This window comes from Eurosta solidaginis, chromosome 5, assembly GCF_040869045.1.
Source record: "Eurosta solidaginis isolate ZX-2024a chromosome 5, ASM4086904v1, whole genome shotgun sequence".
Classification (NCBI taxonomy): Eukaryota; Metazoa; Arthropoda; class Insecta; order Diptera; family Tephritidae; genus Eurosta; species Eurosta solidaginis.
This window is the reverse complement of record NC_090323.1, coordinates 184,919,137-184,936,789: the sequence shown is the minus strand read 5'-3', so window position 1 is coordinate 184,936,789 and position 17,653 is coordinate 184,919,137. Positions and strand designations below refer to the sequence as shown.

Genomic DNA, 17,653 nt, shown 5'->3' with positions numbered 1-17,653 from the left:
TTCAATTCCACGCTATAACATAGAAGTGTAAGCATATTTCACAAGTAATACCGAACCGGACCTAAAGTTTGATCGCAACCCATTTTTTCTGCATGTGTTCATCTACAAGCCGTCAAATGTCCATATTGCGGTCCCTGATTTAGTCGTATTATGGGTCTTGTTGTTTCACAAGGTCAGGTTCTCGCGCTCGAAGTGCAGCTACTGCTCGACAATATGTCCGGGATTCCGGAATTCTACCACCTGGAACAAAGCGAGCCGATGAGGAATCGATGACTCTGCGAAACCAATGTTTCCCTTTCCAGGTATTAGTCAGAGTAAAAGAATTAATGAATATGCGGCGTCCCAAAGTAATGAATTCGGCAGATCATTCTAATGAGGAGAGTATGGGCAGGTAGCATCTCTCTGAAAGGTGGGGGAAGTTCCCTTGCCAGTTAAGAACACCGCGTTTCATGCACTCATCCATTGTATGGGACAAACTATAAAACGGAGTATTCGAGAGAAAAGTTTTCCGGCTGAAGTTTTAACCTAAAGGTGTGTATTGCTTTTTGCGCAGACATAAGCATAGTGCAACATATAACAGCCAAAAGGCTTCGCTGAATGAGACGCTGCGGCTGAAAAAGTATTCCTATCGGCACCCGACCTCGACTATGTTGTGAGCGGCAGATGGAGGCAGAATCAATCTCCTTTAGTCTACCCAATGGATAGACAGTTTCGGAAGTTCCAGGCCATTTAACTCTCTCCAAGAAAGCCTGCCTGCTTTAAATATCAAAGGGAATAGGAACATTAATGGCGGCATAGCGTTGCTTTCTAAAAAGAAAGGAGGGGAGGAAGCCCTACACGAAATAAGATAAAGAAATACAAGGGCGATATTCATCAGAGGAGATTTAAACCGAACTCTCCTTCCTATTTGCGTCCTGCTACTTTTTAATTCTTTCCTAATTTTAAAGGACGGGACGGGATCTACATGGTTAATGCCGATTGCGAAAGGCATTGGCAAGCAGATGAATTTCCGATGTGAAGGTTTTCATGGCAGAAATACACTCGCAGTGTTTGCCAAACCACAGACGAGGGGCGACCCCGCCTATATAGTTTATTTCTTATTGAAACGACTTTTTATAAAAATTTATATGTTGCTTTTCTGGGGCCTTAACACAAAAATTTAAATATGACAGTGTACATACCCCTTAGGCCGCGACCAATGCGCTGTTGACGACGTTGACGTCCGCTTTCGCTACCAATCGGCAGACGAGCATATGCCTCGCTATCGCTGCTGCTACCACAAAGCTGATTGTTGTAGTTATTGTTGTTAGTAAAATTATAGTTGTTGTTATTATTACCAAAGCAACAATTGCTGCTGCTGGTGCTGTCTGTGCTGGCGGCGTTAATATTCGATAAACGTTGTTGTTGTAATAAGTGTAAGTGCCTGCGTCGACGCAACTGTTGTTGTAGCTGCTGCTGCTGCTGTTGGCGCAACTGTTGCTCTCTATTTGCCGATTGTACTTGAAATAAACACACTTGTTGTTGTTGCTCTTGAAGTTGTTGCTGGCGCTGCTCTTGCTCACCAACTCTTGACGCCACATTCTCGTTAATTTGCTGCACTAATTGCTGCCTCTGCTGTTGCTGCTGTTGATATCCAGTACCATTTGCTGGCAGCACAACCTCCACGTGATCCGCAGTAGCATTACAATCCCTTTGAGCTTCTCTGTAAGATTGACATAGCTTTGAATTTGTTGTACATGACTGCCAGACTTCCGGACTGAGGCCATCGGCAATAGCATTTAAAAGTACACGACCACGACCACCACCATCACCAGCAACACCCACAATTACATCACTACGTCGGGGCGGTGTGTAAGAGGGTGGCGGTGTAGCTGGCAAAGAATCGTAGACAGGTGGTGGTGTTCGGCGATAAAGCACTCGATTTGCGAAATGAATTTGTTCGTTTATGTCTTCTTCTTCGTCAGCACGTTGTCGTTGTTGTTGGCGCGTCGTTGAGTTATCTAATGGATGTACCACTCGAAGCGTAACAATGTCACTTGTGCTGGTGGAGATGGACGCTGATGGGGATGATGGGGCTAAAGTTGATGTTGACAACGGGCCACGTTGGTTACGTCGCTGTTGTCCTTGCCCTTCGTTTTCCTGTTGACTTCGTCTTTGACTGCGAGTATGTCCGTCGTTCCATCTATGTTGTAGCCCTTGGCGTTCTGCAAATAAAATAAGAAAAAAGGGCAAAAAACAACAATGAAATCGAGTGCCAATAGATTAAAAAAGAGAAATAATTGCAAATATTTTATTTAGGGTTGCAAAGCGACATAGCCAAGTGGATGGGCTTATATGTACTCGTAATAGAATATAAGAGGATTGGTGTGCTTTGTGTGCAAATACGCAAATTAGTGCAGCGAAATATTTTAATAACTGCAAGAGCTAACCCTTTGGTACTAAAAATATGCTGCGGTGGATTAAAAGATTTTTTTGTGTGCTCCAGCCCTTCGGGTATATGTTGGCACATACAGGATGCATAAAATATTGCGGACATAGGACGCCATACACAATCTATGAACTGGTAAATCGACAAATGGTGTGCCGAAGTCAGATATCTGGAAAATTGGTGAAAAGCGAGAGGATGCTGAATAGGCGTTTGATCGGTAATAGAAGTATCGATGTCCAAAAAGAAAGGCGGATTGAGGCAAAATAAAATTATGACTTATTCTGCTACTGTTTTTAGTTTTCTTGTGCCCACAGGCGACTGGTAGACCACGGGCCCAATTGAAATAGTGGACGGTTGTCGATGTCAGATTGGGTCGGTGAATCGGCGAACGGTGCACCGATGTTAGACGACCGGAGGATTGGTGAAAGGTAGGTAAATGTTTAATAAACGGTGGATGAGCAACCGGTTGGCCGATGACAAAAAGGAATGGTGCATTGCTGTTAAATAAACAAGACGGAGGCGACTGATGTACGACTGTCTTTGTGATGACAGAGGCTGCATTAATAACAGGGGCATTCATCAAGAAATCCTTTCGTCTCTAATTTGAATACTGTTAATTAACAAAATCTTGGAAATCGGTACATAAAAAATAAGGGAATTTGTTGTTATTGTTCCACGATAAACATACTCTGCAAAGGTTTTGCAGATCCCTTTACTTTTATTGTTGGCTCCAAAGCTGACGGCTCGGTCCGGTCAATGCTAAACATACTGGCAATAAACCAAACCTTTCTTTTGTATCTTTAGCTTTTCCAACCAGATTTACAAGTATCGAGTATGGGGCTTTGGAAATGGGATTCAAGGGATTGCTAAGCGCAATACACAGCTTTATAGCTTTCTCAACCTGATTGCCAATCACACGTACCCAAGGCAAATCTTGTTACAAATATGAGTGTATCATACAATTATTTAGCAGGCGAGGTCCTAACAACCCCGAGTTCCTTATGGAACTAGGGTATGGGGGAGGGCATGATCTAGAAGTTTCAACATGGTCATATTAAATCGTTCCCGTTAAGGGCGATCCATTACCTTTATGGGGATTGATACCGTACCGTAGCGGATCTATATCCGACAAAGGACCATCAACATTTAAATTACTGCGCACACCTTGTATGTTCTTGATTATATATCGCTCATTTACTTCAATAGTGTCATAACTCAAAAAACACAATTTTCCAGGAGAGCCATTCTAAAATTTTATAGCACGTGGTAAGTTTTTAACTAATCACAAAGATTTTTTTTATATAACATACATAGATCATGATATTGGGTACGTTTATATGTTATTAACTCAAAAGTCGTGTGTTTTGAGTTATGACACTATTGAAGTAAATGAGCGGTATGTACTAAATTTCATGGCTTCAAATACGAAACTTCAGGTTCATTTGATGGCTTGGAAATAGTAGACATCTTTTTAATTGTGCTATATTTGTGTTCCTCGTTAATAGCTCTTAATCATTTAGATTTGTGCAAATTCGCACTTAAATTAATTTAAACACGTTTCAATTGCGAAAAAGGAAACTCCAAAGCCCTCGCATTCTAATACGTCTAGCTATATGGGCTTGTGTGAGTAAGCAAGAATAAAATAACCATAAGCTAGATGAAAACTTAATTTCCTGTGGAGTATTTAGGACCGGAGATGCCTTCATATTCCTGCTTCTTCTACTTTCTGAGCGTTTCATTTCGAAGTTTTTTGCTTGCCGAAGGTGTGGAAGATATTACTGAACCCATAAAGTACCGGGAATATAAGAGCAATCTTCCCTAGATCTGTTGTTGTGCCTTAGTGGCTGAACGAGTTTTTTCGGATCAATAAAAACCCAACTAAGAATGTGATTTTATGTAACCAACTAACTTCGTTCTCTCCGCATATACTAGACATTTTCTTAGATTGAGCTTAATTGTTGTCGCGTGATTTGATATCTCTGCCGCCAATGTAGGATACTAACATAAAACTTGTTCAACTGTTCCTCCTTATAACTACTTTCACTGATGAGGTCTAATAAACATGTATGCCCAGCTTTAGTTTCAAGTCTTCTTTCTTTAGGGATATGAACCACTCTTTGAGGTCTTATGTTGTAAGTCTTATACATGATCTTAGAGATTTAGTAAACCCCGTGCTTCAATTTTATTGGGTCGTCTACCGAATATGAATCGAATATTGCTTCCTTTTGCCAACCCATCGGCCCTTTCATCAACTTCTGGTTGGATGACTTGGTTCAATGTGGTTATATCAAAACTTTTCTCAGATGGGGAGGCTGTAGATTTCTTTTAACGTCAGGATAAATATCTGGCAAAGGACCATCAATATCGATAAAACACCCCGGGGAGTCTCCTTATCGCTACAAGAGGAACAACAACATCAAAAACCAGGAATTAATTTTCACACCTATCAAAACTGTTATCAGTGCACAGTAAAATTGTGATGCCAATCAGCATTAATCATAAAATTCCTAATTGCTTGTCTGGTCGCTAAAAATCATAATGTAAATTTGTCATTAATGAATACTACAAAAAGGTAAAACATGCTACTAATTTTTGTTATTGTTGGTGTTGCTGCTCTGCTTTTGTATCTGCCGATTATGTTAAGGGCTCCGGCGATTAACAACGAAATTTACTGAATTTTGAGTGTGTTAGTGCAGTCGGGTGGCTTCGTGTCGCACGTATTTGTTGTCGGCTACACGTTGATGAAAATAAAAAATTTTTTGATTTTTCATTTGACGCTTGCTTTTTTGATAGTCGCGAGGTGGTATTGACAAAACAGCAGTGTTGTATTTAGTTTGTGTTGACATTCAAAATGAACAAATGCGCCGAAGAACAGCAATTCATATTAAAATTTATTGAAAATCATCGATGTATTACGTTTTGCGTACAAGCTTTTCATCCGTAATTTCTTTTTATCACTCTTTTTCCTTTTCTTTTTATTTAATAAAACTGCTGTAGTTGCAAGTGAGAAAAATCATAATCCGATGACGTCATATTCACTTTCGAACGCTACGGTGTCTCAATGCAAATGTTGATTGAAGGCTTTTTATTTGATAGTCGCGGGGCAAGCGTCAAATACCCGACACGCACACATACAAAAATTCAGTCAATCTCGTTGTTAATCACCGGAGCCCTTTACCCTTGTTTATTGTCAGCTGTTCATGTCTTTATTTGCGACGTTTTTTGCCAGTGTTCGTGCAAGTTTTAAGTGAGATAAATCAGTGGTGGACACGAGAGCTTCGTAACGCTTCGGAAAACTATTCGGCGTTTACCTAAATGTCGTGCGAGCGCAGCGATGGAGATTCTGTAAAGCAAGCCAGTCAATCAGTTTCAGCTTGTACCTTAATCAGTGCGCGGACTTTACCACCTTATTTGTTGGTAGATCTACCAACTCTTTAGCCCATTTTCACTTTTTGCCACTTCTACGACCAAAGCCCAAATATCTACCAACATTTGCCTTTGTAAGGAAATTAAGAAACGATTCAATTTCGAAGACGAAAAATTACACCTTTTGGAATATTTTGATGCAAAAAATATTCAATCTAGTCGAATGACAACGATTGTTCCCTTACTTAAAGCTTTTCCATTTCACAAGACTTTCATGGAAATTCTTAACAACGAACGGCGATCATTAATATTATATGATAAGGAAAAAATAGGAAAGATATTTTCCGATGATACTCTTAAAGAATGGATAAAATTGGGAACTGAAGGGTCTTCTAGAAGAAAATTTGAGTGAATAAATGTGCTCTTTAGCAATATTACCTCACAGTAGTGCAGCCGCTGAAAGGTCGTTCTCTATAATGAACGACATAAAAACCGCCAAGCGTAATGGATTCAAAATTGCAAGCATTTCCAATCAAATATTAATAAAATAGCATTGTATCGGATGGACTTTATTTCAGCCACCAATTGAATTAATAAGATTTTATAAAAAATTTGAATTTGTAGGTGTAGGTTCCTTGTATTTAATAACACCCACATGGCACTAAATTTTTCTTTTGTTTTTTCTAACAATTTTTTTTGTTGAGAATTCGGTTTTTATTTTGAAAAATTTGTGCACAAATTCAAACAAGAAACAAATTTTTTTATGAAAGAAATGTAGTAGTCATCTACTCGCAAATATTTTCCCGCGTTATTTTCATCAGTTTTTTATGAATATTTTTAAAAAAAGCAAGTATTATATAGGCATAAGCCATGATGAAATAATAAATGTGATTTCAACAACATTACCTCACTTTTTCGGCAGCTCTATTTGCCAGTATTTACTTGCACTAGAAAAGTACTAAATTTTTATTGCTAAATTTTTCCTACAAATTTCCTCAAAAAATTAAGTTTTCCGCAAAATTTTGTCTATGGTCTTTTGGGGAATACAAAGTTATGTTTATGTTTATGTGTAAACAATTCTGGTAGCGGCATACATATGTATTATATTTCTAAACGTATGGTGAAATCTACTCCGATCGTAGCAGAATTCAAAGGCTGTTATGTATGATAGACAACCCTCTAAATTATGCATGCCGAACTTGTCAGAATAAGGGAAAGTGTCAACGGAATGAGAACACCTGAATATTAATTTCATCATGGGCATCATGGTTTAATTACACAAGGTTACCCATGTAACACAATGTCACCCTGTACTTTTCACCTTCCAAACTCCCGCATTGCTCCTAAAAACTGTTACTTCTTTTTAAACTCCTTTCAGAATATCGAACAAAAATTTTAAAAACGTATTTAAAGTTTTACTTTTAGGAAAAACGTATAAGTTGGGTACACTTATATACTTTGGATAATTTATTTTGTTCTCATCCGTTAAAAAATAAAATCTTTTTCTTGCATTGTCAAAATTTGTTTATATTTTTGTTTTATGTATTAACATTAGATTTTTTTTGCAAATCTAAATTTTGCGTCCCCGTCAATAACACGATTACTTGCATGAATTCGTTAATAAAAGATCTTAACGTTTGAAATTAAAGCGAAAATTATAAAATGACGCTCATGTACATTGGCCCCTGAGGATATCGATTCCGAATGAAGATGTGCCCTACGAAGAAGAGACCGAAGTTGCCAAATTGTATTTATGGACAAAACGCCTCGTATTTATTATTTGAAATTTGTACAATGCTTTGCGCATGTATAGACGCTAGTTGAAATAACGCCCAGTGGATGCAGAAGAGTGTATATAGTATTTAATAGATGTGGGACGTTGAGATGAAGCAGCACAATACTAAGCTTCGGCGGTGGACAATGAAAATATATTGTCCAAGCACAGAAAATCAAATCAGTTATTGAACAAATTCTGTGAAGAATCCTGATTGTTGAATCTAGGTGCCTATACGCAGAGGGCTTAGTTGCTACACCGACCAACTCGGCTATTTATGCAACACTTTAGCCGATTATTATGAACTTTTTGGTTTATTTTATCGTTTCCGTAAAATATACCTTTGAAGAAGCCAAACAAACCGTGCTATATACGTCATTGGCATAAACCTGTAAGTTCTATGGAGACATGAGATTATCACTACCAGTGCAGTCTGTTGGGTGCTCTTTACTGTACACTTAATATAAATAAATAAATTCAATTCTTGTGTTTAAATACAAAACAGTTGTACCTTTGAGTTATAAAAGGAGTTGACCAACACTTGCGATCGAGCAATTTCTTCGGTTTTATTGCGTTGGTCCATAAAGATGTTGCTGTTTATTCATATTCATGTTCATATCTTTATTAAGTCAATGGCAAAAGATCTTACTGACTAGATTTACAATGTTATTATATACTAACTTAAAACCAATTAACAATGAGTTCAAGGAACAGTTGTATTTGCTCGGCAGTAAGACTCAATCAGTAACTTAAACAAAGGTCTTGAGATCATAAAGTCAAGATCCAGACTTCTAGAGATCCGATTAAACTCTTAAAGTCCTCTAACGAGAGGTGCAAAATTAAGATAATTAGATCTCCTAACTTCAATGTAAAATATGTTATAAGAACGGAGGGTTCCATTGAAACAAATTTATCCAAGAAGAGGCAGCGATAATGTCGAAGATAAACATTAAATTTTGAACAGAATGTCTGGCTTCGAGCGGCAAAATGTTTATAGGTAATTCAACCAAAGAGGATAAATATAATAAGAGCCACCAGTCTGCTACGAGTGGCGAGTAACTCACTGGAAATTAAAAAAATGTATGCCTAATGTTTTCCATGAGGGACATTTTCAATCGTCTCGCATATATCCATGTGGCGTAGGCACCTTATGGAAACGTGATTTTTGGAAAGATAATTAATTAGTTAATTAAATACAGTCGGAAAAATAAACACAAATACCCCACGAAAAGGTATATAGACATTTATGCACAGTACCCTAACGAATAACATTACGCAAAGTAACGAGTGACGTCTCTTATTATATTTATCCTCTTTGATTCAACACTGTGCCTCCTGGCTAGTTTTCCATTTAAACACTACTACGCAAAAATTTTGCGTTTGTATTCGAACCTCCGCCAGCGTTGTGCACCACTGGTTAAATGCATATACATAAGTGGGTAGTAGTGATGCGCTGCTTAGCGTATTCATAGAACCGGTTGTGTTGAGTCGATTTTACCTCCTTATTTTAAAATTTGGCAGCCATCTTCGTGTCGTAGTAGCATGCTTTATCTACTACACCAAAGATACTATTTATATTTTACTTAATCATCTTCCATGCGTATAACATGACCTAGCCGGCGTAATCGCTGTGCATAAACCTCGTGCAGCTCATCATTAAATCTTTGTTTAATATTCTTCAACTTTTTCGCTGAGTTAACCGGCACCAATTGATCATACCAACGGAATTTAAATGGTTTTCCACAGGGTCCTTTCAGCGGAGTAGGAACCGCCCTCTCCCTCTGCTTCCAAAGGCGGGTTACGATACAGATATTTTTTTAGCATCATCTGTTCATTCGTGTAACATGGCATAGCCAGCGAAACCACTGTGTTTTAATTCATTGGACTATGTTGATGTCTGCATACACTACACAGTTCATTATTAAATCTTCTTCGGTACTCGCCGTCTCCAATAAGCTCCCTTTGCAGAAGCTGAGGGGTTGAGAAAGAAGAAGCATTTAACTTGATTTTTCCATTTGACCTTTCTTTTGTTGAGTTTTCTTAAACCGTTTTTGAAATGTTTGAAACCTTTTTTGGAATCTTGCGAAATTTCATATGAGGAATTCGTTAAACTCGTTGTACTTGTTTTCTTATGGTCGGAGTCGTCAGGTTTTCAAATACTCGATTTCGAGGTTCTGCACATCACTAGATAAAAGTTATCGCAGTTGTGGTGCATTCGAGAGCTTCGTAGAGCTTCAGAAAACTTTTCGGCGTTCCCCTAAATGTCGTGTTACCACAGCGTTAGAGATTTGAAACAATAAACGTGTAGTGGCTGCTGGGTTAGGTACAGAGATTATGAAGCCAGTATTTAATATGAAAGCCCATACATATGTTTATATGAATTTGCATATGTACATATATATGTATGCATTCAAATTAGTAAATGTGCAAATCTTAATTAGGTTACATGCAACAGCGAAACACTTTCATTTTTAGCAATAAAGCATAAACGAAATCATAAAAACCAAAAACTAAAGCATTGGAGACGGAGGGTATTTTCACTAGTTGAACTGATATTTTTGTTGGTTCAAAAACAAAAACAAAATTACATACTCAACAATGAAGTTGAGGGAGAAATTTAGTAATATTATTGTTGGAAGCGAGATTTTGTTGTTGTTGCTGTTGCTGCTTGCGGTCCATAGGTATGCTAGTTTCGCGACAGCCCATCGTAAGGCATCATCAAAATCACGTAAAGTCCATTTAACTTCTTGGTGGGGCAGAACGAATCATCATGATTACCATTAATAGTCGCTGCTGCGCTGACAATAGCACAAACAGAAACAACAGCAAATATTGTAAGACCAACAAAAAGAAAGGAATACCCTATGTATGTCGTTTTGATCGCAATGCATTGGCAATTGACAATGACTCTATCGACGAAAAAATATAAACTGAAAATAATAAGGTGCGTAGCTTTTTGTAACCGCGTTGCCAAAGAACGCAGATTGGTATAGTCTGGGTCCACAGTTGAAGGGCGGCCACGCCCAGTTTATACTGTAGTCATCGGTAAAAGAATTCATTGAGTTTTTCTTCCTGTAACTTCATCAGATCAGGCCGGGTGCTCATCGGCCTGAAAATCTGCGCCGTTAGTTCTGCTTACTCCAAATGAATGAGGAAAACACGAAGTACATTTGCTCTTTGTTAACCACCCCACTATCGGCCCCCATAATTTCGAAATAGTAAAAGACTACTTTTATTTCAGAAGAAGCATTAACGCACGCAACAACATCACCTTTGAAATCCAGCTAAGAATCGCACTTGCCAATAAAGTCTGCTCTCGGAAAACGAAAATAATGCTGTAAAAATCACATATCGTATCCGTCCTGCAGAAGAATGGACCATGACAACATCAGATGAAACGGTTCTGGGAGTGTTCGAGAAAAAGGTTCTTCGAAAGATTTACGGACCTTTGCACGTTGGCGATGGCGAGTACCGAAGAAGATTGATGGGGGATTGGATGGGACGAAACACTGCTACAACAACAACAACAGTACCGAAGAAGATTTAATGAGCTGTACGAGCTTTACGCAGATTAACACATAGTCAACGAAGTAAAACACAGCGGCTACGCTGGCTAGGCCATGTTATGCGAGTGAATAATAATGCTCCGACCAAATATGTATTCTTATCGAAACCCGCTCCCGTTGCAAGGACCCGGTGTAAACAATTTAAGTTCCATAGGTGTGACCAATTCGCGCCAGTTAACCTAACAAAGAAGCGACTGCCACACCTTGTAGTGCGTTGTACTTCAATGGAGCTTGTTACCGGAATGCAACATATATATGTATATCCGGCAAAGGACCGTCAACATCAATTACACTCCCCAAAACTTTAGGGGAATGCCTTTACTTACTTAATTGGGGCTTAACCGTTTAAACGGTTATGGCCGTCCAATAAGGCGCACCAGTCGCTTTTTCTCTCTGCCCACAGGCGCTAATTGGTCACACTCAGGGAGTTTAAATCGTTTTCCACCTGGTCCTTCCAGCGGAGTTGGGGACGTCCTCTACCTCTGCGTCCATAGGGGGGTTTCGATAGACACTTTCCTGACCAGAGCGTCGTCTTTCATTCGCATAACATGGCCTAGCGAGCGCAACCGCTGCGTTTTAATTCGCTGCACTATGTCGATGGTTGCGTATAGCTCGTAGAGCTCATCGTTAAATCTTCTTCGGTACTCGCCATCACCAACACGTAGAGGTCCATAAATCTTTCGAAGAACTTTTCTCTCTAACACTCCCAGAGCCGTTTCATTTGATGTTGTCATGGTCCATGCTTCTGCACCATATAGCAGGACGGGATTGATAAGTTACTTGTAGAGTATGATTTTGCTTTGCCGAGAGAGGGCATTACTTTTGAATTGCCTACCTAGTCCAAAGTAGCATTTATTGTTAAAAGTGATTCTTCGCTGGATTTCAGAGCTGATGTTGTTGCTAGTGCTGACGCTGGTTCCCAAATAAACGAAGTCTGTTACTATTTCGAAATTACGGCTGCCAAAAGTAGCGTGGTTCCTAAGGCGCATATGCGCTGACTCTTTGCTCGATTACAGCAGGTACTTCATTTTGTCCTCATTCACCATCAAATCCATCTTTACCGCTTCTTTTTCCAGTTTGGAATAAGCAGAACTAACGGCGCGTTTAGGTAATTGAAATGAAAGCTCCGTAAGGTCAACTGAATATACCAAAACAATACAGGAGATCATCGCGTGAAGAAGACATTATAGAAGAGATTGAAACTTCAAAAATTTTATTCAAAACCAAAAAACAGAAGAAAAGTAAAAAATATAACTTTGCTGAATATGACATATTGAACATGGATATATGAGCTCATTTAGCTCAAACTGGAGCTCAAATTCATTTTGAAAGCTATTCTGATTCCTGAAGTATGGAAAAGGGCCAAAATACTCTCCGAAGGCTTTGGGTGCGTTTCGGATGTGGGCACTAATTTTACAGACATGAATCCAATACTCTACAATAGAAGCACCTTCTGGTACTAGCTGGATGTTGTTATTGCGATAAAGACACTCCCCGAAGGTTTTAGGGAGTGTTATCGATGTTGATGGTCCTTTGCCGGATATAAATACGGTACGTTCCGGCAACATTCACAATTAAGGTATAAACCCGATCATCTCGGGAACTATTTAATGTAACCATATTGAATTTTGAAACTTCGATCTTCACCAGTAGTTCCCGAGACACCAGGTTTTTTTCACACCAGTATTAAATACGGGTTTTGATGATATTTTCAAGTTTGTGTTGTCCTCTTAGGACATCCTATTAATGGGTGTTTTGCAAGTCGTGAGCAAAAGAATATGTCTAAAACAAAATAACGATTTTCTTACAACAAAATCAATGCCTATGCACTTAAAACCATATGTTTTTTTTTGTTGTTGCATTCCAATCGCACTAATGTGAGACGCATGCCCGCCCAAACTTACTACATGATGCAACAACAACAACAACTAAGACCGTGCCTACTTATCATGATTGGCAAACGTGCAAGTTTTCTGTGTTTTGATACTGTTGTTGTTGTTGCGGCCATCGTCAATAGCTTTGCACGACTGTTGACACGCCCTCAAGGGCACACTTTCATTACCCGCCAAATCAAAAATGAAAACAAGCTAAGAAAACAACGTGCAATAAAACAGCAACAAAATTCCAAGTCACAGCCGCTCACATATGTTCATTAGGGTGCTCCAATAAAATCAGATGATCAATTGTTTTGCTAAAGATTGGAGGAAATTAGTATGTGACGCACAAGGATCAAATAATTTATTTATTCGAGTAACTAATTCGATTTCGATTAAATCGCTCCGCTTTCGCTTTCAAGGTTGCGCTCGCGAATGCGGATGCTCAATTGAATTCAAAATTTTTGTTATATTCCTAGCACCCTTGTGTTATGAATGGGACAACCACAGCAAAACCACAGTGAGCATAAGTAATAAAAACAACAGTGATAAGGTCAATATCAATGGCATTAACGCGATTCATGCCCGATCAGCGTTAACGCTTTGCAACAAAAACTAAGCAAGAGTGCGACAGTGTAGCCAATCATCATATGTGACCCAGAGAGCTGCAATTATTCATCTTTTAAGGTTATTAGTGGACTAACCAAAAAATGAGTATTAGTGCGTACACAAACAAAGAATATCAAGCACTTATATCCACTAAAACACATTTACATAGTCATGCTTCGTAAAATGAATAACCGCTCATAAGCGACGAAGCAGTTCAGTACTCAATTGTCTTCTTGAACAAGAAAGTCAACTGTGTTATACGAAAACTCTAATTGGAATCAGTAAGACTAATAGTGCAATAAAATGAATATAGTCATATCAGTCTTCTGACGCTAGCAACACAACGATGTACACGAAACTAAAATGAATACTAAAGAAAACCGATATTAAACGAAGTATACAGTGTATTACACACGAAACCTACATGCTACTGAGTTAAAGCGACTATGATTTCAGTTTATACTCAAAAATGTCATATACATATGTATGGGACATATGTGTTGCGGGGCACTCGTATGTATTTTCTATTTTATGTTACTCTAAGTATTTTTCAGCACATGACTAAGTACACATTTAGACACAATTTTTTGGCTCATGACTAAGTGCACTAATTTTATTAGTACTCAAAGCAGATCTCTGATGTGACCCGCCCTATGAAAAGATGGCTCATGACTCAAAAAAAGAAATTGCGAGAAACAGCTGTTAAAAATAAACAATGCATTTCTTCAGTTTCTTAGTAGTTTTCTTGTCTTTTTTTTTTTTTGAGTTAATAAGCCACCTTTTCATAGGCCGGGTCACATATATATTATTTCTAATTGCTGTTTTTATGTACAGGTCCCCTTTTCGCTCTTATTTGGAATCCAAATCCTTAAATAATGTTTTGGTTATAAAGACGGACATTCGGACTATTAGCCAGCTTTGGGCAATTTTGGTCGTAGTGATTTTGTTTAGCTACATTTTTTTAAAATAATTTGTGGCACTATTGCGAATATTTGATTAGAACTAACACTGCATTACCCGCAGTTGCTAACATTTGCAAGATGGCAGCGCAATTGATTGATAGAAAAGCTGATTTCTCTTGATATTTGATAAGAGACTTTGATATTGGTTGCGCAAGATGCGCACGGGTCCGGCTCGTATATATTATTTCTAATTGCTGCTTTTATGTACGGGTGCCTTTTTCGCTCTTATTTGGAATCCAAATCTATAAATAAAGTTTTGGTTGTAAAGATGGAGATTCGGGCTATTACCGAGCTTTGGGAAATTTTGATCATAGTGCTTTTGTTTAGCTATATTTTATTAAAATAATTTGTTAAAAATAAACGATTGTGAGCACACAAAGGAATCTATTTTGTACTATGGCACTATTGTGAATATTTGCACTGTACTACCGTTAGTTGCTACCATACGCCAGATGGCAGCGCAAGCTGTAAGGTAAGTTTTAATTGATTGATAGAACAGCTGATTTCTGTTGATATTTGATTAGAGACTTTTATATTGGTTGCGCAAGATGCGCACGGGTCCGGCTCGTACCACATAATTTTGTTTTTGTAAAAGTTTGCTTTCTTAATTTTAAGTTTTGAGATTTTCGTTTTAAGTTTAATTAAAAAAATTTTTTTTTTTTTCAAATATTACTTCTTTATGTGGAAACTTGCCGTTTCAATAGAGTTGGTCCAAAGAGACATGGGTGTTGGAGTAGTTGGTCCCACATTGTAATTGAAAAGATGGTTAGTGCGATGTGTCTGGGTTGATTCTGAACAAGTGGGAGTTGAACCTATTACAGTATCCACTTCGAAGTTCTACTGGATTGACGCGCATTCTCAATTGCGAGTTTGGCGTTTATTGCCACAAAAGTTTGTCTCTGCGGGCCTCTTCACGCGTTTTTCGTTCAATGGCTGATTTATTGTCATTGTGCCGGATTTCTTCGTAGTACTTGCGGAGATGACTACTTATGTCCCTGGGAGGCGGAACTTCTTCAGTCAGAAGTCTATTGGGATGCCCAGGATTTAACAGACACCGTTTAAACAGTGCTTTGGTGACATCATAACAATCTATCTTGTGACCGTCCTAAGCGTGGTGTTTAGACATACCTACAGTTTCTTCCAGTATGCCACTTTTAAGCTCGGCGACCATATCGGAGACGCAAACAAGTGGCTGGCCAATTGCCTTTATGGTAGCTATGATCATTTGTTTGTTTTTGCTCGACATTTCCGACGTCCGTCCAGTAATGTGAGTGCGAACCAATTACCTTCAGATTGCAAGGAATAGACAATGAGCAAACAACCTAATCAATCGACTGCATGACTAGGAGCTATGTATCAAAGAAAGTCTTTCATGGGTTTTTTCTTTCAAATCGATATTTTGTAGTTTTAGTCAAGCATTGCTCTATGTATGCACGATATAGTAATGCGATCGGTGCTAACTTTTGACTCCATGGCATTAGAAGACAATCTTCGCTGCACCGCTGCACATTGTTCTCCTTGGCGCACTTGAGCTTTACGCATCGCATCATGTAAAAATATATGTCTTAAGTATAGGTGTAAGGCATGGACGTTGTCGAGGAAAGGTAAAATGGCTCATAAAGTATTGGAGAGGAGAATCCTCCAGGATCTTTAAGAGGTTTATGAGCTGCTTCGAACTGACACAGGTGTGTATTGTAAGAGGTTAAGAGATAAACTGCATGCGTTTTAGGGACCAGACGAAGTACTTACTGTCATCCAAGAAAGAATCGGCACATTCGCCCCCTGCGCAACATGTCTTTGTTGATGGATATAAGTTGGAGACTGTGAAGGACTTCCTCTATCTGAGAGCCAGCGTTAGCAGCGAAAACAATGTCAACTTAGAAATCACACGGAGAATAACTTCTGCCAACAAGTGCTACTTTGGATTGACTAGGCAATTGTAAAGTGCTACCTCTTTTGGCGAACAAAAATCATGCTGTACAAGTCACTCGTCATACCTGTCCTGACTTATGGCTCGGAATGAGTGTTTGGGAGAAATATTCTCTGGAAGGAGGTATATTCATGAGCTGTTTGAGTTATATGCAGAGCCTAGTGAATGAATCAAAGCCCAAACGCTTCCTTGGCCAGGTCATGTTATTGGAATGGATGATTAGACAGCTCAAGAAGGGGGATACCTCCACATAGTTGGCAAAGATAAGTGGAGGAGAAATATTAATCTTCTTGTTGCTACCTGGCGGCCACCGTGGTGTGATGGTAGCGTGCTCCACCTACCACACTGAAGGTCCTGGGTTCTCGCCCTGGGCAAAGCAACATCAAGGTTTTAGAAACAAGGCTTTTCAATTAGAAGACAATTTTTCTAAGCGGGTTCGCCCCTCGGCAGTGTTTGGCAAGCACTTCGAGTGTATTTCTGCTATGAATGGCTCTAAGTAAAAACTCATCTGCCTTGCAGATGCCTTTCGGAGTCGGCATAAAACAAGTAGGTCTCGTCCCGCCAATTTGTAGGAAAAATTAAAAGAAACACGACGAAAATTGGAAGAGAAGCTCGGCCTAAAGTCTCTTCGGAGGTTATCACACCTTACAGTTTTTTTTCTTGTTGCTCCCAATTGGAGTCAGTTATCACGAAACAGAGAAGACTGATGTGACTTGCTGCGTTTTGGTCAAAATAGGTTGAGTGAATTAAAGATATAGATAATGTGTTCTGTCAGCTAAAAGTGAGGAGTGTTGAGAGCTAGTACGTAGGAGATTAGCAGAAGGAAATTAGGTTATAATTAGCGTAGGCATAACTTGTGCTATATCAAGAGGTATTTATCTGTGAAATTTATGATTTCTCATTATTTCATGTATAGCCCACTGTGCAGTCCTAGGCAACTTCGGCATGTTGTGTTGGAGCCATGAGTTACGATGAAACAATTATGAATTGCAAATTTTGTATGGATCTAATACATTACAGCTGACCAGCAGCGCCGTTATCATATACCCTACAGACACTCACCTTTCGCAAGAATCAAACTGCACAACCCTAACAATTGCCTACTTGGACCTAATATTGCTTGCTCACCAAGTATTACACGCCG

The 17,653-nt window shown here is 38.9% G+C and overlaps 1 protein-coding gene across 2 annotated transcripts in view; it reads right to left on the bottom strand.

The window, feature by feature from the left end:
- LOC137251807 (uncharacterized) overlaps positions 1 to 17,653 on the bottom strand; it is a 374,961-nt gene that overhangs the window by 4,061 nt on the left and 353,247 nt on the right. The window contains exon 2 of one of the 2 annotated variants that reach the window (XM_067786674.1): positions 1,182 to 2,204. In XM_067786674.1, coding sequence (XP_067642775.1) covers positions 1,182 to 2,204 — 1,023 coding nt within the window. Of the gene's footprint in view, positions 1 to 1,181; positions 2,205 to 17,653 lie in introns of those variants that run through there. The other variant, XR_010953344.1, reaches the window with a different exon arrangement.